The sequence below is a fragment of the Mus musculus genome, chromosome 14 (assembly GCF_000001635.26).
Source record: "Mus musculus strain C57BL/6J chromosome 14, GRCm38.p6 C57BL/6J".
Lineage (NCBI taxonomy): Eukaryota > Metazoa > Chordata > Mammalia > Rodentia > Muridae > Mus > Mus musculus.
Window position 1 is genome coordinate 75,670,149 of NC_000080.6, and position 26,577 is coordinate 75,696,725.

The 26,577-nt window shown below is 46.8% G+C and overlaps 1 protein-coding gene across 1 annotated transcript in view; it reads left to right on the plus strand.

The window, feature by feature from the left end:
• Positions 1-26,577, plus strand: part of Erich6b (glutamate rich 6B) — a 54,504-nt gene extending 27,927 nt beyond the window's left edge. Inside the window, exons 5-13 of the mRNA NM_001369022.1 lie at positions 1,167-1,241; positions 6,201-6,277; positions 12,403-12,539; positions 13,454-13,515; positions 16,601-16,755; positions 21,463-21,548; positions 21,680-21,832; positions 23,867-24,095; positions 26,273-26,577. Coding sequence (NP_001355951.1) covers positions 1,167-1,241; positions 6,201-6,277; positions 12,403-12,539; positions 13,454-13,515; positions 16,601-16,755; positions 21,463-21,548; positions 21,680-21,832; positions 23,867-24,095; positions 26,273-26,482 — 1,184 coding nt within the window. The 3' untranslated portion in view covers positions 26,483-26,577. The remainder of the gene's footprint in view (positions 1-1,166; positions 1,242-6,200; positions 6,278-12,402; positions 12,540-13,453; positions 13,516-16,600; positions 16,756-21,462; positions 21,549-21,679; positions 21,833-23,866; positions 24,096-26,272) is intronic.

Genomic DNA, 26,577 nt, shown 5'->3' on the forward strand with positions numbered 1-26,577 from the left:
CTCTGCATCAGCTCCTGCCTCCAGGCCCCTGACCTGTTTGAGTTCCTGTCCTGACTTCCTTCAGTGATGGGTGGACTGCAGTGTTGAAGTGAAAGCCCTTTCCACCCCAAGATGCTTTGGTCATGATGTTTCGTCACAGAAACAGAAACGTTAACCAAGACAGATACGTCACTGAGCTTGGTGTCCTTTACCTATGGGAGTGCTGGGTGGGGCTCAAACTGAAAAAAAAAAATAGTGGTGCGGTCACACTATTAAAAATGTGTGAGGCCTCTCGTCTGAGCACTGAGACCCTGATGCAAACCAAACCCTCCTGGAAAGATGCAGCAGATTCCCATCTTGTCCTCATGAGCCTCTTCCTCTTCTGCTGCCAAGAATGGAGCATAGATTGTGAGCATGTGTGAGTGTGTGTGTGTGTGTGTGTGTGTGTGTGTGTGTGTGTGTGTGAGACAGAGGCAGAGAAACAGAGACAGAGAGATAGACAGAGAGACAGAGAAAATGTGTATATCAGAGAGAGATAATGCAAGTTTTGTGTTAATTTGTGTATGTAAGAGTATATATGTGCATGAGAGTATGTATGAGAGAGTGTGTATGTGTATAAATGTGTGTAAGAGTGTGCTTGTGTGCATGTACTTGGGTGCACAGCTGTTTAGGAATAAGAGGAGATGCCAGCACAAAAGGAGCAGGAACAGGAAAGTTTCAGAAGACATAAATCAGAGTGACCACAACGTGCTTTCTAAAGGTCTGAGGAAAACACAGTAGATGAAATGCAAACTCAGCAGATCTGTCTCCCAGACAGCCAGTACCTGCTATGTATCTTCTGGGGAGCTCCTGGCATGAGGAAAGCAGAGGGACTTCTTTGCTTTGATGACGAGAGTACCCCACGGCGCATCCCCACAGCCTCAGAGCCACCTGGCCCTCCAGGCCCTACAGCAAGAGTTAAAATTCCTCTCCTCTGGGCCTCCAGCCAGGGACACCTCTGATTTACTCTTTCAATAAGTCACCAGAAAAGAAAAGGGGGGGGGGAACATCCAAGTTAAGGCAGCCACACCCTACAGCCTCCTCCCCAGCTTGGCCCTTGGGTTCCAAGATAGGCCCCATGTGTAAAACATGGACCCATTGCCAAGCCTAAAACTAAAATCAGAATGGCCACTCTCATCTTTTCACAGGACTATCCTTAAAATCCAAAACAAGACTGGATCAAGACTCCTCCATGCTAATCTATTCGAAAACTGACTTGGAAGGTAATGGTTGTGCTGATTCTAAATGACTGTAGAATCCAGACCCCAGGAGGTAAGAAGCACAGAATTAGCTGGGCCCCTGCTGATGAACGCCCTCCTCCAGCCAGGCAACCTCAATTAAGCTCCAAGGATAGCCAAGGCGCCATCCCTGGAACACAGCGCCAAGGAAAGACACTGATTCAGTGCCCAGGCTTGGAAGCAGGAGGGAAGATAACAGTTGTTATACATAGTTCATTCAATGATACTTTTTGTGCACTGAAATAAACAAAACCCAATCCAAACCCTAAGGAGAAAGAAGAAATAGGACCAAGGAGAGGGGACCTATGCTTAGTGAGTGCACACTACAGGCCGCACCCACACTGCTGTGTGCCTAGGAAACCTCTCTGCCCGTGTGGTCTAGCCCCTCCACTACCTCCTCTTACCCCTCAGCTACTTAAAGAGGTTATCTTAAAGTCAGTTCCCTCAGGGTCCACACACATGGCATTTCAGCAATTGAAACAGAGAAAGAGGAAGGTTATAATAAGAGTCAACTTGACCCATTATTTAGACATTCTTGCAGAGGTCTGTGGGCCGGAAAGGGGCCCCAGGTGGTGGCTCCCTTGCTAATCCAGCTTATACCAAGTCCTGGAAGGGAACCTGGGCACATGCTGGCACACAGCCCCCAAACCTCCCAAAGAAGACAGAGTCTCCAGAGTGAGACAGAATGGCCCACCTGAGACAAGGCTAGAAGTCTACCTCTATATTCAACAGCCTTGGTGCAAGGAGGAACTCCCACATTTAAAGTGGCTCTAGGCTGTGACTGAGTGTGTGAGGTAAGGGAAATAGCTTTCCTGAGGTCTGAGATAGCTCATCATACACTAATCCAATGCGGGGTGGGAGGAGCTTGGCATGTCTGCACCTGAGTCCCTCCCTTTAGTACGTGGTTGCCAATGAGGGCTAAGCTGACTCCCATGGGAGACGAAGACAGGAGAAAATCCATTGAGTAGAGCATCCAGCCTGCACAGCACCCCTTCATCACACGACATGAGCGATGGCCCAGAGCCATGCTTGCCAGAAAGCAATGTAGGGACTAAACTGAAGGGAAAGCGTTGAGATGTTCTGATTTGAAATATCCTATTCTGTAGCCGACCCATACCCGGCAGCCTGTCCAACAAACTCTCTCAAACTCCAGACTGTCCATCCCAGATACCCCTCTGCTACTTCAGATAGCTAGCCATTAAATATGGTTTTCTGAGCCCATTGCCAGTCATGGTTGTATGGGAGACACACTGTTCAAATGTCAATGTGCAACACAGTAGTATTGGAAATATGCCTCCGTGGGAGAATTCTTCCCTTGTAATGGGAATCCTGTTTGAGTGCAGATTCTAAATGGTGAGGTCTGGAAAATGTTGGCCTAGAAAGGGGGCTCTCCGTTACTTATGATGACTGAGGGATCATAGTCCGGGTAGCCAGACTTTAGGACAGCCTGTGGATTTGTGCCACAGTGGTCAGTCCAGCCTAGCTCTTAGCCTCACCTACCTAGACCGACGAGAGGAGTGGAGGAGTTAAAATTGATCTGAATTTTGCCTGGGTGTTCATTAATCTCTGGGGTCGGGCTGCCCATTGCACAGAGCTGATCCCGGACTGGTCACTGATTTTCTCCTCCATTCCCCTCATCTGCTGTCAAACAAAAACTTCGGCGACACAGCCAGACAAGCCTTACTGGGGACCGGTGCGGTAAGAATAGGGGATGCAGAAAGGACCTTGGCAGTGGGAGTTTGTAATGAGAGAAAGAGGGAACTCAAACACAAACACAGCCTGGACAGGTGGGAGTCACATCCAAAGGGCAGGGAGAGGTGACTGGGCGGAAATGGCTGTGAAGAGATCACAGGGAGGGGATTCACACCAAAGGCAAGCCAGAGTGACCAGACACCCAGTTAGATGGCCCTGGACCACTGAGGAACCAGGCCCAGGATCGAGATATTCGGGCCTCAGGGTGTGAGGCTCCCACTAAATGGGCTTAGCAAGGCACTGGCTACAACCAGGTTTCAGAAAGAAGGGGACAGATGGGTCAAGGAGATGCCTCAGGAGATGTAAGCTGTGACCACGCAAAGGTTTCTTTCTCTCAGTGGAATATGGGGATTGTTGTTTTGACTCTGTGGGAATGTACACGGCTCAAACTTTTATCACAAATTCAAGGGTTCAGTTCTATCAAGAAGAGCCATAGAAGAGATGCACCCAAATAAAATGGAATCAAAATTGGTTCTTAATCAGATACAGGGGTGAGGGACAAGGAGGCTGTGCTATGGGGAACTGTGTGTACCGGCTCTTGGCCTCTGTCAGCCCTTGCCTCTGAGCTGCTGTAAAGATGAGCCTTCTTTTCCTCATGGCATGGGTGAAGGACTAGGGTGTGAGCAGAGCTAGGGTGTGAGCAAGGCTAGGGTGTGTGCAGAGCTAGGGTGTGAACAGGGCTAGGGTGTGAGCAGAGCTAGGGTGTGAGCAGGGTTAGAGTGTGAGCAGGGCTAGGGTGTGAACAGAGCTAGGGTGTGAGCAGGGCTAGGGTGTGAGCAGGGTTAGAGTGTGAGCAGGGCTAGGGTGTGAGCAGGGCTAGGGTGTGAGCAGAGCTAGGGTGTGAGCAGGGTTAGAGTGTGAGCAGGGCTAGGGTGTGAACAGGGCTAGGGTGTGAGCAGAGCTAGGGTGTGAGCAGGGTTAGAGTGTGAGCAGGGCTAGGGTGTGAACAGGGCTAGGGTGTGAGCAGGGCTAGGGTGTGAGCAGGGTTAGAGTGTGAGCAGGGCTAGGGTGTGAACAGGGCTAGGGTGTGAGCAGGGCTAGGGTGTGAGCAGGGTTAGAGTGTGAGCAGGGCTAGGGTGTGAGCAGGGTTAAAGTGTGAGCAGGGCTAGGGTGTGAACAGGGCTAGTGTGTGAACAGGGCTAGGGTGTGTGCAGGGCTAGAGTGTGTGCAGGGCTAGGGTGTAAGCAGGGCTGGTGACATTGCGGGTGGCACAGGTCTTATAAAACAGGTCTACCTCTTTTGCTCCTGGCCTGGTACAACCCTGTCCCCACCCTCCAGGGGACAGATAATGTTCTCATCAGAACAGAAGCAGAGGCCACAGGAAACCTCCAAAGGAACCATTAACCAGAAATACAGCTCTTCTTACTCAGCCCAGTCCCAGCTCCGGCCACTGCTTGTGTACAGTGCTCCCCCTGACTTGTGCCCGGAGCCCAGTGATGCTAATCAGCTTGGTGATCACAGAACCCAACGCTGGTGAGCACTCACTGCTCATATTCAGGGATGTCACCTCTCTTCCTCCTTGTAACGAACACTCACTTTCTCCCTCAAAGAACTCCAGACTGTTCTGTAAAACCTGTTAAAATAAGGAGTCACCAGTGATGAGGTTGTGCTGAGCTGTCAGCCCCCAACGAGGCAAGGACTTCATCTCTGGCAGCCACAGGAGGCAGGGACAGACCAACTTAGAGCATCTCACCCATGCCACTTGCCTCATGTTCCCTTGGGCTCCTATTGTGTCTGTTCACTCTCTTTTCCTCTCTGATGTTAGCCACAAGGAACTCCTGAACGCTTGCTTGAACCCCCATAGGTTCTTGTTGGGTGTTCCTAAATGGCTCTGCAGAACAACTGTAAGAACACACTGTGTTTTTAGAATCACACTACAAATACTATCGACCTTGCTATGCCGAGTACCCCGGTGGTACATGCACCCCTGTAGGAGGTCATGGGGAAAATGGCCAGCTGTGAATTCTCAGCTGACAAGGAAGGTTGTCTAGATCAAACCATAGGTATGCAAATGAGGTCTGCAGACAGAAGGGACCTTGTCAGTCACCCTGTCGAGAGGTGGGGCTTTCTCCACTGAACCCAAAATCAACAGGTGGGGATCACAAAGAACACCCCTGCTCTGGGCCCCAAATGCATAGTAAGGGCACAGAATTAAATGAACTAAGCCCATCCCATGGCTCGCTACCCGGTTTCCTGGGCTCTCTGGATGTTCCATCTTGACGGACATCCTGAAGCTGAGGCAACAAGCCACTGTCATTTCCCTAGTGACCCAGTTATCCAGTTAGAGCCACTTCCTCCAAACCCTAATTTAGGAGCCTCATCTTCCCGGGAGGAGGAAGAGAGACCAGAGCTCTAACTATCAGTTCCACAATCCAATTTGCACCCCCCATCACGCTGAAGACCTGAAGCCCTTTTTCTTTTCCTGAGCCACCGGCTAGGGCTGACACTAAGCACAAGTGTATGCAGTATTCCTGGTAGATCCTCTTGAACTGTTTGGACTAGGGAATCCTCTCCTGTCTTGACTTTGCAACCGTGATAGGCAGGTCCAGAAATCAGCAAATTTGAGAGAACTAATGGGAGATAGATACAGTTTTTGGAATTCCTGACATAGAATCACATTCAGACTAAATCTCCCTTGAGAATACCAAGTCCCTCTGCCAGTCCCCAAAGAACTCTGACAGCTAGCCCCTGCCCTCCATCTCCTCTGTTGGCTCCACAGTCACCAGATACCTGCTCCACACCAGGTATCCAGTGGTTTTGCAGTTTTTCAAAATGTGTCTCCGGTCTCACCATGGGGCGGTGGAGTGGGGGGGGTGGGGTGGTGGTACCACCCATCGCTAAGATACCTGCCTGTCCTTCACCCACTTCATACAAGCATCACTTTATTGAGGTGCCATTTGCCAGACACCAGGACCACAGCAGCTCCCTTAAATCAGCCACTGAAATGACTTATCCCGTGCCCGTTTTATTATTACCTCCCGTTGAATAATTTGATGAATATGCTTCCCTGGGGTATGGATGCCTGTGAGGTTTTTGTTCATTTGGTTTGTTTGTTTGTTTGTTTGTTTGTTTGTTTTAAAATGATGAGCCATAAATCTCTTTCTTTTTAACCTTGTTTTCTTTTCTCTCTCCATTTTCCCCCCTCCAAATGTGCTCCCTTTTGCTGTTCCTCCCCAAATTGAAAAAAATCAGACAGCTTCCAACAAGGGGCCTTTTGGGACACACTCATGAATGAACCTTTCGACAAGCAGGAAGAGAGAAGCCTTAAAGTAAGTGGGTGAAGAGCTACAGTCCCCTACCTCGAAGGAGACGTGCCTTTATGTAGCTGCATAAGACTCAGGAATAGCAGGCCACATTTGGCATCCTGCCAGAGCAGGGAACAACTGTCTGAGCAGGAATCTCCTGTCGCAAGCCCCTCACCACCCCAGGGCTTTGCCACCAGAGGACGAGAAGCATAACCAGACTTATTCGTTGCCTAAGGTAGTTTGGTTCAACCTAGATTTTAGAGCCTTGAAGCTACCCTGTGTGCATGATGTTTAAATATTGAAATAGTGAAAAGGCACTAAAATAAATGTTTCTACCCTCCTCCTTACCTCCCAGAAATAGCTATTATGTAGTATACTTTATAGCGCATCTGGAAATGTTAGTACATATTAAGTATACTGATCCTTACAATAGCACAACTAGCCACCATGAAACCAGAATAAACATAATGTCTATTTCTTACTTTTCCCTTAAAATATATTTTGGAAATCTGTATTTCATTGCACATCTTATATATGTATTTAACTGATATCTATCCCTATCATTGGGTACTTTTCCAGAATATACAGTATATAGTATACACAAATACATACACATGGACATGTACACACGAGAGAGAGAGAGAGTATGTGAATCTGAATCCTTGACACAAAAGATGATGATAGCTGTGTGTGATAGCCTACACCTGTAATCCCAGCACTGGGGGGAGGGGGAGGGTGAAGAAAGATGACTGTAAGTTTGAGTCAGCCTGGGCTACATTGTAAAGCCCTGTGACACCTCCCACCACCACCAAAAAAAAAAAAAAAGGCAAGTTTCTGTTCAAATATGTTGGGCTGTTTTTCTTTTCCCAAGAGACAAAGAATGCCCATCCCCGAGGGTCCCCGAGGGTCCCCGAGGGTCCCAGGACCCGTCTGTCAGAGTGGAAATAGTGCTGTGCTGTCATGGGCACTCAGGCTGGGTGAGAATGGGGAGGCTTCCCTGCTCGTGAGCTTCTTGTGTCTCCTCTGCGAGACCTAGCCACTTTCTGCCATTCTTCCACCATGATGCTTACATCTTTCCCTTCCTGGCTTGTGGGAACTTCTTTTTTAAGTTGTATTTATCTTGCGTGTGTGCATGCATGTGTGTGTGTCTGTGTGTGTGTGTACCTACATAGGCCAGATGAGGGAGTCAGAACCCCTGGAACTGGAGTTACAGATGGTTGTGAGCCACCATATGGCTGCTGGGAATTGAACTCAGGACCTCTGGAAGAGCAGTCAATGCTCTTAATCCCTGAGCCATCTCTCCAGCCTCTTTTCAGTCCTTTTCAGTCTTGCAAATCCTTCCCGGTCTTCCCCACCCCGTGGTCACTTCTCACCTTTACCTCATCTCATTGAGAAATAGTTTTCCTTATGACTGCTGGCTATCATCTTATGTTTATTAAAAGCTTGTTTTATGCTCAAAAAGTATTTCATAAGTCACTTGGCTTTTTTCTTACTTCTGTAAGGAATCTTTTGAAAAGTATAACTCATCCATTGGATCCACAGGGTCCCCAATGAAGGAGCTAGAGAAAGGACCCAAGGAGCTGAAGGGATTTGCAGCTCCATAGGAGGAACAACAATATGAACTAACCAGTACCCCTAGAGCTCCCAGGGACTAAACCACCAATCAAAGAAAACACATGGTGGGACTCTTAGCTCCAGCTGCATATGTAGCTGAGGATGGCTTAGTTGGCCATCAATGGAAGGAGAGGCCTTTGGTCCTGTAGAGGTTCTATGCCCCAGTATAGGGGAATGCCAGGGCCAGGAAGCAGGAGTGGGTGGGTTGGGGAGGAGGGGGAAGGGGAAGAGGATAGGGGGTTTTCAGAGAGAAAACTAGGGAAGGGGATAACATTTGAAATGTAAATAAAGAAAATATCTAATTAAAATAAATAAATTTTTAAAAAAGAAATAAACTATAAAAGAGAAAAGTATAACTGAGGTGTATTTGATATATATAGATATAGATAAAATTTACACACATGTATATATGTGTACATGTATATATATATATACATCTGTATGTGTGTATGACATAGTTAATTATGTATAATTTAAAAGATCCAACCAGAGGGTCCTGAAACACTGAGAATCCATTTTACATTTTTAAAAGTCACTCTGGTAGCTTTTTAGATGGTGGGTTGCAATGGGGAAACTGAGGACAAGGAGAAAAGCAACTTCACAATGGCAGTACAGGTGAACTGCACTGATGTCTGGTTGCTTGAGGACATAAGGTGCAGTAACACACGGCAGACTGGGAAAGTAAAGAGGAAAAAGGCGTGCTTGCAGGCTAAGTCAGAAGCTCCCACACTGACTGCTGAGGGCCTGTAAGATACCCAGGTAAAGTCCAGTTAAAAGCCAAGAGTAAGCTCGGTGGAGGTTGCCTACACCTTTGATCCCAGAACTCAGGAGGCAGAGGCAGGCAGATCTCTGAGTTCAAAGCAAGCTTGGTCTACAGAGTGAGTTCCAGGTTTGTCAAGGCTACACAGAGAAACCCGATCTTGAAAAACAACACAAAGCAAAAAAAGCCAAGAGTCATTCGTCTTGAGCCTTGGAGAAAGATCTTGGTTGGGGAGGTTGGTGTGGAATCTTCATTAGTTTATAGAGTTCTGTAGCAAAGTAGCAAGAAAGGATTTACTTAAACAGCAGAAGTTACTTTCAGGTCTGGATGTTAGATGCCCAAAGTCTAGGTATCGGCAGCCTTGGTCCTTCTCCTGTCAACTTCCATCATCTTCTCTCTGTGTCTTTCCTGAGTCTAAGACACGCGGGATGAAGGTTGCGGTAGTTAACACTGATGGTCAGCTTGGTGGGATCTATAAGCACCTAGGAGACAAAGCTCTGGCCGTGTCTGTGAGGGACGGCTCTCCATGGGCTGGGATCTTAGACTGAAATAAAAAGAGAAGGGAGCTAGGCAACAGTGTCATGTGCCACCCCACTGCACAAGGATAGGATGCCAGTGAGGCAGAGCATCGGGGCCCAGACACCAGAGTCTCCTGACGGGCATCGTGTTTAACAGCTCTGCAGCACCAAGACAAAACGCCGGGCACAGCTACCCACAAAGGGGCACTTGGCTCACTGCTCTGCAGGTTGTTATCTAGGATGGGGTAGCCCCAGACATTTCAGACCTCTGTTATACCCTGAGCCAAAAGCAAGGGGCAGGTGGAGATGAAGGCTACGCAGCCCCTTTAGGTAGTATGCCTCCAGCAGCCTAGGGACCTCTCACCAAGTCCCATATCTTAAAGGTTCCATTACCAATGGGGAGCTTACAGCCTTCACACGTGGAACCTTCCAGGTACATTCAACATCTGAAGTGTGGCTCGTAACAATATCATGTGGCAAAATAGTATGTCTCCAAGCAACCTGATAGAAGCCATGTATGGGCAAGTTTAACCAGCCTAGGAGGAGTGTCACATGGTACAGGCATCTGCTAGTACTTCTGAGGAAACATTGGAGGGGCCCCCCAAAAGCCACTGGGACACAACTTGATGGAGGGAGCTTAAGCCCTCCTAGTGGTACCCTGAAACCCCAGTCCACTTGTTAATTCTAATTACTATTGCTTATTTTTACTTCTAAGATACATACATGCACCACAAGTCTGGCTAAGCAAACATTTTCGTATTCTAACAAGCAAAGATTTACCTAGGAGGTACACAACGCTGGTTAAATCAAGTGAAGCAACCCAGCCAAGATAGGACAAGAACCTTGAGGGAAGCCATCCGCTTGGGTCGATTGCCTGGGGGATTACAGTGGACACTGTACTTCCTGGCAAAGAGAATATGGAATGTAAAGTGTGCCGAGAGCCGGCTGACCAGGCACTCACGCCATCCCTGGGAAGGGTCGTCAGCAGGAGCATGGAGGCAGAAATGCCAACACCAGGGCCTTAACCTCAAGCTTACCTGAAGCAATGGTGTCTGCAGTGGGGAAAAGAGGAACTCAGAGATGAGGACCAAAAAGCCAGCCCTAAGATGTCCCTTTAACCTAGAAATACCACGAACCACAAGCTATATCCCTGTAACTGTTTCACATCAGATGTAACTTTGAAAGGGTAAGGCTAGTCACTCACTTACTGTAGGAGGCTAACATGTGAACGGTACGCAATCCAGTATCACATATGGAATAATATCAACCCTAGCAACTCAACTTGGTGGTGAGCTGGGGACAGGTACAATCTCAATCCCTAGCTCCTCTCCAGGAAGTCAACCTTCGTCATCTGTCAAGAGAGATGTGAGGAAGAAACCCTGTGAAGACACACCTGTGGGCCAGTCATAGTCAGCGACACAGCTGTGGTGCAGCATGGTCCCACTTAGGGACACATAGACAGCTAACATTATCACAACTGTTCTATGTGTTGCAAAGCCTTGGCACTGAGTAAGCCAGCCATGGCCGGAGCTCCGTCATTTGTAGAATGCAGAAAGCTTGCTGCATACATCAAATGGGAAAGCTTTATAGTCTATACGCATCTTCACAGTCAAAACATGATTTTATGTTCCCAAAAGATTTCTTAGCAAACAAATACTAAACATGATCTTTTTTGGGGGGGTGGGGGTACAGACAAGAGGAGGGTCTGATAGTAATTGGAGATTTAACCTGATCACTGCCCCCTCATCATCGACTTCCACAATTCTTCCCCTATCCCCCTCTTCTCCTCTGACAGGGTGGAGCACCCCCTGGGTATCCCCACCCTGGCACATCAAGTCTCTGCAAGGTTAGGTGCATCCTCTCCCACTGAGGCCAGACAGGGCAGCCCAGCTAGAAGAACATATCCCATATGCAGGCAACAGCTTTTGGAATAGCCCCTACTCCAGTTGTTCGGGACTCACATGAAGGCCAAGCTGTACATCTGCTACATGTATGTGAGGAGGCCTAGGTCCAGCCCACGTATGTTCTTTGGTTGGTGGCTCAGTCTCTGAAAGCCCCAAGGGTCCAGGCTAGTTGACTGTGTTGGTCTTCCTGTAGAGTTCCTATCCCCTTTGGGGCCCTCAATCCTCCCCTGACTCTTCCTTAAGAGTCCCCAAGTTCCCCCCACTGTTTGACTGTATATGTGTGAGTCAGCTGCTGGGTGGAGTCTCTCAGAGGACAGTCATGCTAGACTCCTGTCTGCAAGCACAACAGAGTATCATTAATAATTGTGATTGGTGCTTGCCCATGGAATAGGTCTCAAGTTGGGCCAGGTATTGGTTGGCCCTTCCCTCAGTCTTTCCTTCATCCTTTATCTCTGCATGTCTCATAGACAGGAAAAAATTTGAGTCAAAAGTTTTGTGGGTGGGTTGGTGTCCCTATTGCTCTACTGGGTTTCTGCCTGGCTACAGGAGGTGGCCTCTTCAGGTTCCATATCCCCAGTGCTGTGAGACTCAGCTAGGATTACCCAGTAATGGGGGATTTCTTTATTTTTATTCTTTTGTAGTTTTATGTAGCATGTGCTTGTATGTGTGAGCATGTATGTGAGTGCATTCATGCTACAGCATGTGTGTAGAAGTTGTCAGAGGACATGTCTTCTTGCCTTTCCCTTATTGAAGCAGAGTCTCTCTTGCTTTTCAAATATATATGTGTGTGTGTGTGTATATATATATGTATGTGTATACATACATATATATATACACATATACATATATATGAAAGGACATGCATATATACATATATATGTATAATGCATATTATATAACTACACATTCATATATAATTGGGAATTGAACTCGGGACCTTTGGAAGAGCAGTCGGTGCTCTTAACTGCTGAGCCATCTCTCCAGCCCCCTTTCTTGCTGCTCTGCTGCCACTCTGTGTCCTCCATGCTTATGGTCCCAAGCTTCTGGGTAATCCTCCTGCCTCACCATATGAGTGCTGGGATTACAGATGAATGCTACTACATCTGCCTTTTTACATGGGCTTTAGGAGTGAAACTGGAGTCATTAGGCTTGGGTGGTCATCACCCTGGCTCTGGAGGATTTCTTTAAGAGAATCCTTCTGGCTCTTCTGCAGCCTCACACACACACACAATGGGTATTCCTTAGTCATGTATGACGATGTCACCTGGCACACCTAGAGTCAGAAAAGTTATTGACTGACAGAGCATCACCGATCCCACTTCTGGGCCATTTCACCCTGTGATCCTTTTGCAGTCTCTCCCCAGCACCTATCAGTCTGTGTTTAGGGAGATCCTCCGGGAGTTGGCAATGGAGGAAGAACTGGGAGATGACATGGACATACCCCTGAGTAAGCTGATGGAAGGTGAAAACAAGAAGAAGATGGGAGCTCTGTGAGTAACGGACAAGGGTGGCTGGTCAATGGGTTCCAGAAAGACAGATGTGGAATGGGGTAAAGGTAGATACCACAACCCGGGGAACAGAACCGAACTAGGCTCAAGCTGGAGTTCTGAGTCAGGAAGCAAGCCCAGGCCAGGCACAAGGACACAGATAACACGCAGGTGTCAGATGCACACAAGACCCGAAGTTCAAAAGGAAGGAAATCACATGGATGCAAAGCACAAAATGAGAGAGAGGCAAGCAGTGTCTTTGCTTTGTACATTGAAACGGACACATGTAAAAGGCATTGACCATTGTGGGAGGTGGTGCTTGGTTGGACTTTTAAGATAAACCACATTGGCTAAGCCTGCTTGAAATTTTCCTACCATGACTGATTTTCTGTCTGTCTCCTGTGGATATCAGTGTCATATATATTTAGTTGGATCTAGTGAAATGAATGAGTGCATCTTGTTTTGAGTTTCAAGGGGTTTCAAATAGCTCTGGCCAGTTTGTAGACAATGTTATTGTCTAAGCCATGTCCAGATGTAACCCCTATGTAATTCAGGTAAGCCATTGAAAATATGGTTGCAGGAACTTAATCCATACAGCTACCCTGGCAGCTGGACCTCCCTGTCTGCCCTTGGGCCCATGATGACCCTCACTGGACTCATTTTGAAAGACTTGGGATCCATTCAAGCACCCACACTGATCAGTTACAAGCCACGTGAGAAACACTGAGCAGTTGCGATGTGTCATCCTTAATTCTTAAGAGCTCTGACCGAAAGGGAATCCAGGTCACACAGCAGAGTCCCCTGTCTCGCTTTCCCTGATGGAAGATTCCACAGCCCCTAGGCCCACCGTGACATGTAGTGTGAGATATAAACGTGAATTAAGCTTCACTTTTAAAGATGATTTACATTTCCTTCAGGTTGAAGAAAAACTTTGAAAGATACAGAGAAACAATTATGTGGATTATGAAACAACATGAAAGTAAGAACCATTCTTCCAGACTCCACCCATGTCTGCTCTCTGCCTGCCTGCCTGCCTGCTTGCTTCCAGCTAGGTTTCTTCTCTCTAATACTTACTATTCAGGACCTCCTGCTTAGGGAATGGCACCACCCACAATCCTCTGTGTCTTCCTACATCAATGAACAATCATGACAATTTCCACAATCAACACTGATCCACAGACATGCCCAGCCTGACCTAGATAATTTCTAATGAAGACTCTCTTCTCATGTGATTCCCCAGCTGTGCCTACAGTTAAAACAAACCAGTACAACTTGTAACTTGAAAGTGAAATAATATAAGGCTGGATTCACCGTAATGCACCACCATCATGCCTGCCTACACTCTTGTCTCTCTAGACACCTGAAAGCCTAAAGCATTTGAGCCATCTCCACAGAAAAGCAATGGTTCTAATCCAAGAGCAGCTTCTCTTTTGTGGTTCTGATGCAGCCAGTTCTAAGAAAGCCTTTGAGATGTTACTCACTTGTTTGACCGATTGCCGAATATTCCTGATAGACTGCCCCACATCTCCAAACACACTAATTTCCATGCTAAGGTTGAGTCAGTGCACCATCATACAGGGAGCCACATAAAGAATGGCTCTGTGCATGTTTTAAAGTCCTACTGGCATTCATTGTCTTGAAATTCTTCGTAATTTCAGGACAAGAGTCTTTTTGTTTTTATTTTGCATCATTAAATGAAATAGCCTCTCCTACAAAGCTGACTTCCGCAGGGTGGCACCATGCATGCACCGTTTCGTAGCAGTGCCGTGGTTGTTATAGCCAGAGTCACTTTTTTTTTTTTTCTATTTTAAGGAATCTGGGGTTCCTTCATCTTTTCCTTGAGATTCAATTCTCCCTTCTGTCTCTTGGTTGTACCTTCACGTTATTTCCACATATTAATCTTAAAACTCTTCACTAGACCCCCATGGTCTCTAAGACTATGTCTAGATTCTTCATATAATTTACAAGGCCCTCAACTTCGCATCTCCAGCCACACTGGCTTTTGTCCTGTCATTACCTTGGCCAAGGCCCTCCTGCTGTAGAGCCTTAGTACTTTCTGTTGCTTCTGATTGGGATACTCTTGTCTCCAACATCCTGTGGCTCCCTCCCTCCCTTCAACTAGGACTCTGCTTAAATGTTACCTTCTCAGAGATAGCTTCCTTACCTACCCTTTACAAAGCAGTGTTTACACATACCAGTAGGCTCTGCCTTTCTCCACAGAGTAGCTCTTCATAGTACTTGTAACCATCTGGCCTATCACAAGAGACAATAGAGACAGCGGCCCCCTGAATGCTTAGAACAGTTCATTGTTAGTGAGAACAGAAGCAAACTAATGGTCCAGCAGTGCCTGCCTCTACCACGTCTCTACTAACTCATTTCCACTCAAACCTTCGGCCACCCAATACTTATGCTAGAACTCCGCCATGCATTGCTTATAGCATGGCTTCCTGAAGAAGTCCCTTGGGCTTGAAAGCCTGGATTACTTTCTCCTGTGAACTCTCATAGCAGCCTATATTGGCCCCAAATGGTGAACACCCGGGACTTGTTTTACTGACCTCCTTGACCCAGGTGCCAAGTAAGCCAGGCTCTTTATCACCACCAAGAGCATCATGGGAGATGTCACAGACAGCAGGTCCTCACTGTGGTCTCTAGTGTTTCGTTCAACTCACCATGAAGCATCGGAGGGAGCTTGCCCCTGCAGCTCTAGTGTTATAAAAATAGACAGTGATTAATATAGAAATGTGTTTCCATGAAAACTAAGTTAAATGGTCTTTTAGATGCTCAAAAAGAAAATAACTTTAAAAAAAAAAAACTTAATTTCAATACAGTGTGAATCAAACATACGAAAGATCTGGAGACCGAGTAGGATATTTTTAAAGATTATATGATTCTGTGTTCAATCTATTTAGAAACTGCCAAAACTAAATAGTAAGAAATAAACTATGGAGCTGGAGGAGTGGCTCAACTGGCAGAGTGCTTGTCTTACACATACTAAGTCCTGGGTTCAAACCCTAGCACTGCATAAACCAGGAGCTAAAACATTTGCCTGTAATTCTAGCACTCCAGAGATAGAGTCAGGGGATCGGGGGATCAAGGCCAACCTGATCTACATGAGATCCTATCTCAATAAATGAATAAATAATTGAAAACAATGCATGTGATATAAGTAGAAACGATCACAGAATCCCAGTCATCAAATCTCAAAAGAAAGTTTGTTTTTACATTTTAAAAAAAGATTTATTTATTTTATGTATGTGAGTACACTGTAGCTGTACAGATGGTTGTGAGTCTTCATGTGGTTGTTAGGAATTGAACTTTTAGGACCTCTGCTTGCTCCAGTCTGCTCCCCCCTCCCCCGCTTGCTCCGGTCCAAAGATTTTTTTTATTATTATACCTAAGTACACTGTAACAGATGCACCAGAAGAGGGCATCAGATCTCATTACAGTTGTGAGCCACCATGTGGTTGCTGGGATTTGAACTCAGGACCTTTGGAAGAGCAGTCAGTGCTCTTACCCGCTGAGCCATCTCACCAGCTCAAAAGGAAGTATTTTTTCCCCTACATCCTAAATAACACATCACATTATCATTTATATTTTACATTAAAATAGCATGTCCAAGGTACATTTCCTTTTTTTTTTTTTTTTTTTTTGAATGCTAGCCCTTGAGTTTTCAAGCAGCCATGTGTTTTCATTAGCAGCCATGCACTATGCTGAGTGCTGTGCCTGGGCTCTTAGTGAGCACACAGTCGCACCCCTGAATTCCCAAGGCTGTGCTGGCCACGTTTCACCCCTGCCTCTTGTCCAGTGCTTGGCTGGCATGCATCAGGCACATAAGGATATTCGTTGAATGAATCAATGAGAAACAGGCATCTGGGAGTTCAGCCCCCTCTTTTCCACTTGCAAAGGCCTTGCACTCCCAGCACCTCTCCCCATTACCCGGAGAGCGGCTGAACCCTCAAAACCCTGTAGTACCTTGATAGATGGAGCGTAGCTTAGTTCCCCACCATGTCACAACTGGCTGGGTCGCCCTACTGAAAGCAATTGTCATCACCCGTTGAAAACAGGTACCCAGATGGTCCAAGAGAAGTCCATCACCGTCACCTACCTAATATCAACCCTGCAGCCTCCAGAGAAGCCTGATGAGAAGATGCTTGCAAGCCGCCGTTCTCTCTCGAGGCTGTTACATCTAAACACCAAATGGGCACAGGCAAAGATGAAGGTAACGATGGCAGTATGCTGGTGAGTTCACTGTGAGGGGGCTTTTCGTTTTTGTTTTTGGGTCAGGTGAGGCACACGCATCATCCAAGGGCTGTCAGGGCCAATATATGAAATGGACACCAACAAAGTGTTCTCGGTCAGTCACGACACAGCTGCCTGTGTGGGTTGTTGGAACCTCGACTAGGGTTTTAGTTGGCATGGTTGAGTCTTCTCCCTGTAGGGCCTGTATTAAGTAATGTGGGGGAATGGAATAAAGAAACTGCATAGCAGGGCTGGAAACATGGCAGAGAATGTAGAGCTCTTCCACAGGATCTGAGTTCAACTCCCAGTACTCACATCAGGCAACTCACAACTGCCTGTAACTCCAGCTCTGGGTATCTGACACCCCTGGCTTTGTTAGGCAACCACACACACACACACAGAGACACTTTAAAATAAATAATCTTGAATAATAAACTACATATAGTTTCCTTGGTGATAAATTAGAATCAATATTTTAAAAGTCACTGAAGTACATGCAGGAATAGATACATAAACTATAGGACAAGCATAGACTGGAGCTGGAAGGCTGAGGCAGGAGGATCATCCATAAGAAATCAGCCTGGTTTATAGATCAAGAGCTGACAGAAAGAATGAGGGGCAATGAGAGGGAAAGATGGAAGGAGAGATGAAGGAAGAGAGGAGGGAGGGAGGGAGGGGAAGAGGGGAGAGGGAAGGAAGGGAAAGGAAAGGAAAATGAAGGAAAATAGAGAAAAAAAGAGGGAGTTGTTAAGTGGGGAAGAGACATGAAAGGAAATTGAGTTCAACTTGCTGGTCCAGCTTTCTCCCATTCTGGGACAGTGACAGGCTGCAGAACCTTTGCAGAGGGAGGGGTAGACAGAGCAGAGGGTCTTCAGGACCGTGACACTGTTCTGTACTGACTTCTGTATGACACCCTAGTAACAAGACATATGCCATTGTACATGTGTCTAAACCCACAGAAGGCATAGCTGCCAAAATGAACCCCAGTGTGAACTGTGTTAGTGGGTAGGCAGTGGTGTGTCAGCATAGGGTCATTGATTTGTTGTGTCAGGGAAATGTTAGTGATTCCCCCCCAAAAACAGACAGGAGCCAATCTGATGCAACTCACAGCAGGGTCTTTATTCTATTTGAGCTAGCTCACACACACACACACACACACACACACACACACACACACACACACACCAATCTATTGGGGTAAGGCTTTATAGTAAGCATTATGCAGGAAGTACGTGTGCAAGCATCTAATTGGAAAACTGCTGTGGCTGGTGCTGGGAGTCATATCATAAACATAATTTCTGCTCCCCTCTGCATTGGTGATCATTAGGCAGGGGGTGGGCTTGTCACCTGGGGGTGCAGGTTTGTTGGGGGAATAACCTGGAGATGCTGGTCTTGTTGGGGATTAGCCTACAGACTGTGTTTTGTTGGGGGTCAACTTAGAAACTAATGCTAGATAGCAGCCTGTTAGTTTACCTGAGTTCAAGTTTAGGTCAGGTTCTCTAAAATGGAGTCTGAACTTAAAAGATTTGGCCTCTCAGACTATTACAAGCAAACCACTTCAGGAGAGATACTGACAGAATGGCTGAGGCTTGGAAATGACATATTTCCACCCAACTTTGCTTTGGCCTGCTCCACCACACACAGTGTTTTTGAAACCTGAGAGCACATCTTACTTTGGGACTGATATAGATGAGCCCTGAGTGGAAATTGTGCTTGAGATGTCAGTCACTGCACATGCGCACAGAAGCTCAAAAACTGAGGTGTCCAGCAGAGGCCTGAAAGATGAGTTTTACGCCTTCCGTGAACATGTGCTCAGAGCACACAGGAGCCCCCGGTGCCAGAATTCCTGAGATGTGCAAGACAATAGCCACACTCCTGTAAGACCCAATTGAGAGAACCAGTACATAGAAATACTATTTGGTGCTTTGTCACTGGGAGAAGGCAGGGTAAGGGACTGAAAGAAGGTGTGTTCCTGTCTCTCGGAGGCAAATGGGAAAGGTTATTGGACCAAGCATCGTGTAAGCAAAAGCATGTCTGAGTAGGGACAGTATGGGGGCAGGGGAGGGGGAGATTCTCGGGGACAGGTGGGGGCAGCAGAGCAAATAAGTGCAAAGGCCCTGCATCATTTCCCCAGGACATCTGTAAATCAGGGAGACATGAACATCGAGTCTGCTCTGACCATTTCCTGCCACCATGCTGAAATACTGAGATCTTTAACTTAAGAAACGTGAAGGTTTCTTTTGCTTCATAGTCTCAGTCCCCAGTTGCTTGGCCCTATGCCTCCAGGTCTGTGGTGAGAGTGAACGGCACAGTGGAAAGTTTGTGGGTCTGGGCAAAGCTTCTACTGCATGGTGAGCAGGAAGTAGAACTGCCAAGGAAAGAGTCAGGGTCTCAATTTGACCTCCAAGGTCCTGAGTCCTATGAATAACTTCTTCCAATTAAGTTCACACCTCCCAAAGCTTCCATCAGCTCCCAGTAGTGCCATACACTGGGGACCACACTTTCACTGTGTAAGCTTTCTGAAGTAGGAAGATCCAAACCTGAGCATCCACTGATCGCACAGAGTCAATTTCTCCAGGACACTAAGGCATGGTAGTCAGGAAAATGTTCAGTAGCTACCAAAAGTAAACGGCTTAACAAACGCTTGCTCCATTTACTTTAATCTCGAAGTTTTTTTGAGTGCTTTTCCTATGAGACGGATCTCAGAGATCTCTGCTCTTCTATCAGAACTCTATCATCCCAGAGTTCCAGTGTCTACTCACCTGCACAGAATTCACAAAGCTAGAAGCCACATTTAAACATCATCAGTGAGGACAATGCCCATGAGCACCCACGTAGCTGCAAGGGAGCTGGGCAAGAGTCTCCAGCTGTTGTGTCCAGGGAGGGATAGCATCAGTTTGCCCTCAGAAGAAAATCAACCAGCCGTCTTCAGATGATCCCAGTGGCTTTGTTTTCAGTAAGGTGGAATAGATTAGGAAACCAGCATTGTCCATTACAATGAACCTCTAGTCTCCATATGCTCTCAGCACCCTCCATCTCTCCATCCTGTGAAGGGAAATCCAGGTAACTTAACCCCTGCAAACAGAGGGAAGGGCTGTCCAGGTCACACAGATCCTCACTTCCAATAAACTAAAGGAAACATTCTCCAATTAGCCTCATCAACTCTACCAGAGACACATGGCTTTTCTAAACACCAGCGGGACATCTGCGATGAGGCGGCACACAACAGCCCACTAAACAAACCTCAGCAAACATCATTTAAAATATGTCTTCCTGCCCCGATGCATTTTAGTTAGCAACAGTGATGGTATCACCAAAGGTACCATAGCCATTGCCAAATATCAGCACACTTACATCGTTTTGATGCCAAAGAAGAAATCACATTGGTCCTTGAAAATATTAAGAATGAACTAAAGGCAAAAAGAAGATGGTCTCACTCCCAGGAAACAGCTAAAACAATATTGGACCTCACTGTTTTATCTGCTCGTAAAATGCAGGGAGAAGTGGGAATTGTGAAAAAGAAGAAAGGAGAAATCCAAAGAGTAAATTAGCATCCAGAGCTAGGAAAGAAACTTACATGACAGAAAATTAAGAATAGAATAAATAAAACATAAACCAGTCTGCAGAAAAACTAGTAAAACAAGCAGGCTTCCTGGCAAGACTGATCCAGGAGGAAAAAAAAACTGTTTTTAAGTTATAAATATGAAGAAGGAAGACATATGAACAGAGGAAGCCAAGATTTTTTAACACCATATGCAAGCTTTGTATGGCAATAAATGCAAAGTTTTACATAAAATGATAATTTCCTAGAAAAATATAATTTACTAAAATGAAATCAAGAACAAGGCTTGGAAAACCTAAATTTATCGGTGTTATGTGTGGAGCTGTCTTTCCGTAAAAAGACATGTTAAGGTCCTAACCTCCAGTACCATAGAGTGTGGCCTCATCTGGAAGGAGCATCCCTAGGGACATAATTAGTCAATGATGAAGGAATACTGGAGAAGGGAATGGTAAGGCAGGACCCTATCCACTGTCAAGCCATCTGAGGACACAGATTACCAAGAGAAATGGAGGCAGAGCCGGGGTGATGTGTGCCAGCGATGGTGGTCCATCACCAACACTGAGGGGCAAACAGGAGCAGCTTTACTCTCAGGTTTGAAAGACCTAAAGCGACCCACACTTCATTTCATACATGTTGCCTCTGCCATGGTGAGAATGTATGTGTACCGACTGTGTATGAGTAGTTCACTTGCATGTACATATGTGTACCGACTGAGTGTCTAGTGCCTATGGAGGTTAAAAGAGGGCATCGGATGCCCTGGAACTGGAGTTACAAATAGTTGTGAGCCATTGTGTGGGTGCTGTGAATAAACCCAGGCCCTCTGCAAGAGCAACTGGTACTCTTGACTTCTAAGGCTCCCAGAATACAGTTCTTTAGGACGAGATGGCCTAGGTGATTCAAATAATAGTTTCCATCTACCTATGCATGCCCTAGCCACACACACATGTACCATGATCCAGTTCAGTCTTCTCACAGGAATGAGTAAACTTAGTTGGTAGGAGTCACAGGCCAGGCAGCGTGTGGGTACTCAGGGCAAAGAGATGTAGGAGTCGGAGGATGCTATGGTTCCGCCTGTCTTTGAAAGACAGCTCTCACCTGCCTGCTTTCCTCGTCTCTTCTCCCCAGGTACATCAAAGTGATGGAAAAATAGCCACCTACCACAGTGGGAAGAGCTTCCATGTTTTCTTTCCTAATGGCACAGGCCAGATATAGTATCCTAAAATGTTTGTGATTCTGGTCTGGGGTGTGGGTTTTGACTGGGGACTGTGTCCTCTTCGGGGCCCAACCTTTCTGTGGGAGGGAGCTGTCTCAAGAAACCGATTGTGTCTTAACCAACTCGCAGCTATCCGTCAGGGAACCTGGCTCTGCTCATCTCCTGCAAAGGGGCCGAGAAACTTACTTATATTGTTCTGGAAGACTCCGTACGTACAAAGATCCGAGGCCTTGTCACCAACTCTGGCCATGCCACCTTCTACAAAGAGGATGGCGGGATCTGGTAAGTTTGGGTCTTCAGACCTCAACACCTGAAGCACATGGAAACTGTATGATGGAAGTCTGTACATGTAGTCTGTACATGCTGGGAACATGAGAGGGGGCACCCACAAGGCACTAGTGCAGACTCTGTCCTCAGAGAAGGTGCCACATCGTTCCCCAGTGTCAAAGAGCAATCATGGCCTTTGAGACCACAGACCATGTTTCACCTCCAAACACCTCCCCAAAGTCTAACCTTGTGAGATCTGACCCAGAAGGCCCTGGGACCCACTATTCCAGAAGCCTTGGAGTGAGGCTTTAGAGACACACACACCGTATAAAGAGTCAAAAGGCATATTCTAAATATTTCATTAAAATCAAACTTGTTTCTTAAATCTCTAGTTCTGGTATTTGGGAAAGCCTTCCCTTTACAGTTCAAGATAACTAGGTCCCCTCAAACCATCCCTCACCCTTTCTCAGTACTTCCTGTTCCAGACAAAGTGGCTACGGGATGGGAGACACATACTAGCTCAGGTTAGTTGACTTATTTTCATCAAAACAAATTTACTTTCAATTCTAAAAGTTTCCTCTCATCCATTTTGCCTTGGCTTTCAGACAGCATTTCCGAGTTGGCTTCTTTACTCTGAGTACTATCCATTCTCCCCTGAAGGTCATGTGTGTAGAATGTGATGTCTGCAAAGTCACACCCCAGATACAGGAAGCACATGGCCTTGAGGCCAGAAATGTAGTTAATGATCACAACTCTTGTTTGGTGACACACAGTAGGGTCTCTTCTCTCTAAAGTTTTAAGCCCAGAAGAGAACTTGGAGAAATCTAGAATCTGGCCACTGTGGGTGAAGAAACTCGGACTCAAAAGGTGACAGTCACTTGCCCTGAGTTGTGCATAAAATTAGAGGCACGCGATCTTAGGACATTTACTCCCCCTGGTATAAAGTTAGGTCTAAAAGCCATCAAATAGCAGCTATAATCCCAAGGTCTGTCAACAACCAAAGGGCAGGGAGATGGTCAGAGCAGAGGTTTCTACTCTTTGGGTCTTAGATCCATAGGGAAGAGAAGAACACAGCTAAGCTCTGGAGAGAGCACAGGAGAGGAGGTTGTGCTGTGTGAGGCTAGGGGAGGCCACGACTGAGTCTGAAGACAGAACCTGGACATGGGTGGACATTCCTTGTCGGAACCTCTCTATCCTACTATCTTAGGGTTACTACTGCTTCAATGACCAAACAAGTTGGGGAGGAAAGGTTTTGTTAAGATTACACTTCCACATCGCTCTTTATCATGGAAGCAAGACAGGACAGGAACTCACACAGGGCAGGAACCTGGACGCAGGAGCTGATGCAGAGACCATGGAGGGCGCTGTTACTGGGTTTCTCCTCACAGCTTGCTCAGTCTGCTTTCATATGGAACCCATCCCTGCTCTAGCCCAGGGATGACACCATCTGCAATGGACTGGGCCCTCCCCCATCAATCACTCATTAAGAAGATGCCCAAAGCTGGATCTTATGAGGCATTTTCTTTTCTCTCTCTCGCTCTCTCTCTCTCTCTCTCTCGCTCTCTCTCTCTCTCACTCTCTCATTCTCTCTCTCGCTTGCGCTCTCTCTCTCGCTCTCTCGCTCTCTCGCTCTCTCTTGCTCTCTCTCTCGCTCTCTCTCTCTCTCTCTCGCTCGCTCACTCTCTCTCTCTCTCTCTCTTAGGTTTTTTGTCGAGACAGGGTTTCTCTGTATAGCCCTGGCTGTCCTGGAACTCACTTTGAAGACCAGGCTGGCCTCAAACTCAGAAATCCTCCTGCCTCTGCCTCCCGAGTGCTGGGATTAAAGGTGTGCGCCACCACCGCCCAGCGTTTTCTTAATTTCTTAACTCTTCCTCTTAGATGACTTTAGCTTGTATCATGTTGACCGAGCAGTCCCATCAAAACTTTGTGAGTCCAGGAGGAGAAGGGGAAGTGGGAGGGTCAGAGGGGACCCTCTATAGAAAGGGTCTATAGGACCCTTCCTATAGACCAGCCTCAGCACAGTGTGTCTGACACATCTCTTCCTCCTAGGCTGAGCCTGAGCAAACTCCTGGGCTATTACTTCCCCAAAGGCAAGCAGCAGAAGGCCTGGAACTGGTGGAACCTGGACTTGCACGTGCATGCACCCCCCTTCATGTGCATCACTTTGAAACTGAACAAGTACATCCATGTGCAAATAAGGAGCCAGGACAAGGTCATCTTCTGCTTCTTCACCCCCAAACAGAAGCGGATTTGTTTAAACATGGGCACCAAGTTCAAGGTAAAGTCTTCACTCCCCTGACCAAAAAAAAAAAAAAAAATCAGACAAAGGGAATATAAGAAGGGAGTGGGGGTGGAATATATCACCCCAAGGACTCACTCTATGTGACCCACCTCCTCCAGGTAGGCTGCACCTCCTGCTTGCCATCGTCCCCAACAATAATGCCACCATATTCGGAATCCATCAAGGGATTAACCCACATCTAAAAACACTGCCGCACATAGAAGTGTGCTTTAGTAGTCTCCAAGAGGGTTCTCACTCCAGTCAAGACCGACAATTGTCTTGGGTAGGGTTTCCGTTGTGGGAACGGAGCACCATGACCAAAGCAAGTTAAGGAGGAAAGGATTCATTCGGCTTACACCTCCACATCACCCACCATTGATCACCAAAGTCAGGACAGGAACTCAAACAGTGCAGGAACCTGGAGGCAGGAGCTGATGCAGAGACCATGGAGGGGTGTCGCTGGCTCCCTCCCCACGCTTGCTTAGCCTGCCTTCTTATAGAAGCCAGGACCCCCAGCCCAGTGATGGCCCCACCCACAAGAGACTGGGCCCTCCCCACCAATCACTAATTAAGAAAATGTCCTACAGGCTTGCCTACAACCTATTCTTATAGAGGCAATTTTCTCAACTGTGGTTCCTCCTCTCAGATGACTTTAACCTGTGTTGACACAAAACCACCCAGCACAGCCATCAAGCCTAACCATTGTCTTAGAAGGTTTTTATTGCTGTGAAGAGATCCCATGAACACTGAAACTTTTTTTAATATAGAAATTTATTCCGTTTAATCCACAAGCTTTATATAGCTTTAGTTTAAAAATAAAATAAAACAAGTGAAACCAAGACACTATCCAGGCTGCCAAATACATGAGCTCTTCAGTTGTGGGTACCAATTGGAAGAGTAAGAGAAACATGAATGGGAGCCACCGAGTTCCATAAAACAAATGTATATAACTGAAGGGGCCCTGGGTCTAGGGAATCGCCTTTACAAAAGAGGAAGGGAAGGGGCGAAGGAAACAAAACAACACAACCTGAAGGAGAAACCCCAGAGTTCCAAATCAGCTTAGGAACTGTCCCACAGGGCAGCCCTGCAGCCTGGGGGTGGTGCTTATGCTGTGTCTAGAGCTGGACTCCGACCACCCAGCAGATGCCACAGGCAACAGAGTGAACACTCACTCATGCACTCGCGCATACACGCACACACGCACGCACGCACGCAACCTCTGTGGTACTTCAACTGTGGTCTCACTTCTGGGCAAGCTTACAAACCTATACAAGGTTGGAAGCAGTATTTACATGGGTGCTAAGATTCAAGAGAAAAGGAAGGAAAAAAAACCACAAACCAACCCCTGGGGAGAGGCCAGGACACTTAAAGGAACTACAAGATTATTTTTTCCAAAGATTTATTTATTATTATACATAATAAGTTTACTGTAGCTGACTTCAGACACACCAGAAGAGGGCGCCAGATCTCATTACAGGTGGTTATAAGCCACCATGTGATTGCTGGGATTTGAACTCAGGACCTTCAGAAGAGCAGTCAGTGTTCTTACCCACTGAGCCATCTCTCCAGCCCAAGATTTTTTTTTAAAGATTTATTTGCTTGCACTGTCACCATCTTCAGACACACCAGAAGAGGGCAGCAGATTCCATTACAGATGGTTGTGAGCCACCATGTGGTTTCTGGGAATTGAACTCCTGTGAGCCTATGGGGGCTTTTATTCAAACCACCACCTCAACTATATTGCCTTTCTTTTCCTCACTTGCATTTGTGTTTCATGCTAGCACCTCAGGCATGCACACCAGGGAAACCAATGCCCCAAAGAGCTTAGCCCTGTCAGCAGTCAAGGCAAGATGCAAGGTCTTTCCTGAATTCAGCAGTCTCACATACACACCTGAAAAGGGCACAGACCAGCAGACACAAGGGCTGGCTCACATCTAGTTTTGCTGGAAATGGGTATCAGAGTGTATGAGCAGATCATGTGACCATAGGAGGCGGCCAGATGGGCATCTGGGACACAGCGAGAAGGCTGCAAGTAGCAGGGCTGGTGAATCAGATCTGCCCTCGAGGGTGAAGGTTCTAGAGACATTCCTCAAGGCCATGGTAGGGCTAAGTCATGGGTGGGACAGAGCCTCAGGGCAGCACTGATCCTCACCAGCCTTCTACTTCTCCCACAGCATATTAACGAAACAGTGCACCAAGCCTTGATGGAGAGGGTGGTCCTGGAGACAGACCCCCGCCCAACATTATGGAAGATCCAAGTCCTTCTGGAGAAAATGGCTAGGAGTCTGAGTCTCCTGACGCTGCCTGATTTGGAAAACTTTATAGCAGAGGTCCAGGTGGTGCTCAAGGACCTCAGTGAAAAGGACTCTCAAACCTGGTTTTAGGGCAGCCACCAAACTGTCTCAGGCCTCCACTGCATGTCTTGGGGAAGGAGAAACCTCAGGGCAGGACATACAAAGTCTCTGAGAGTCGGCTTGTA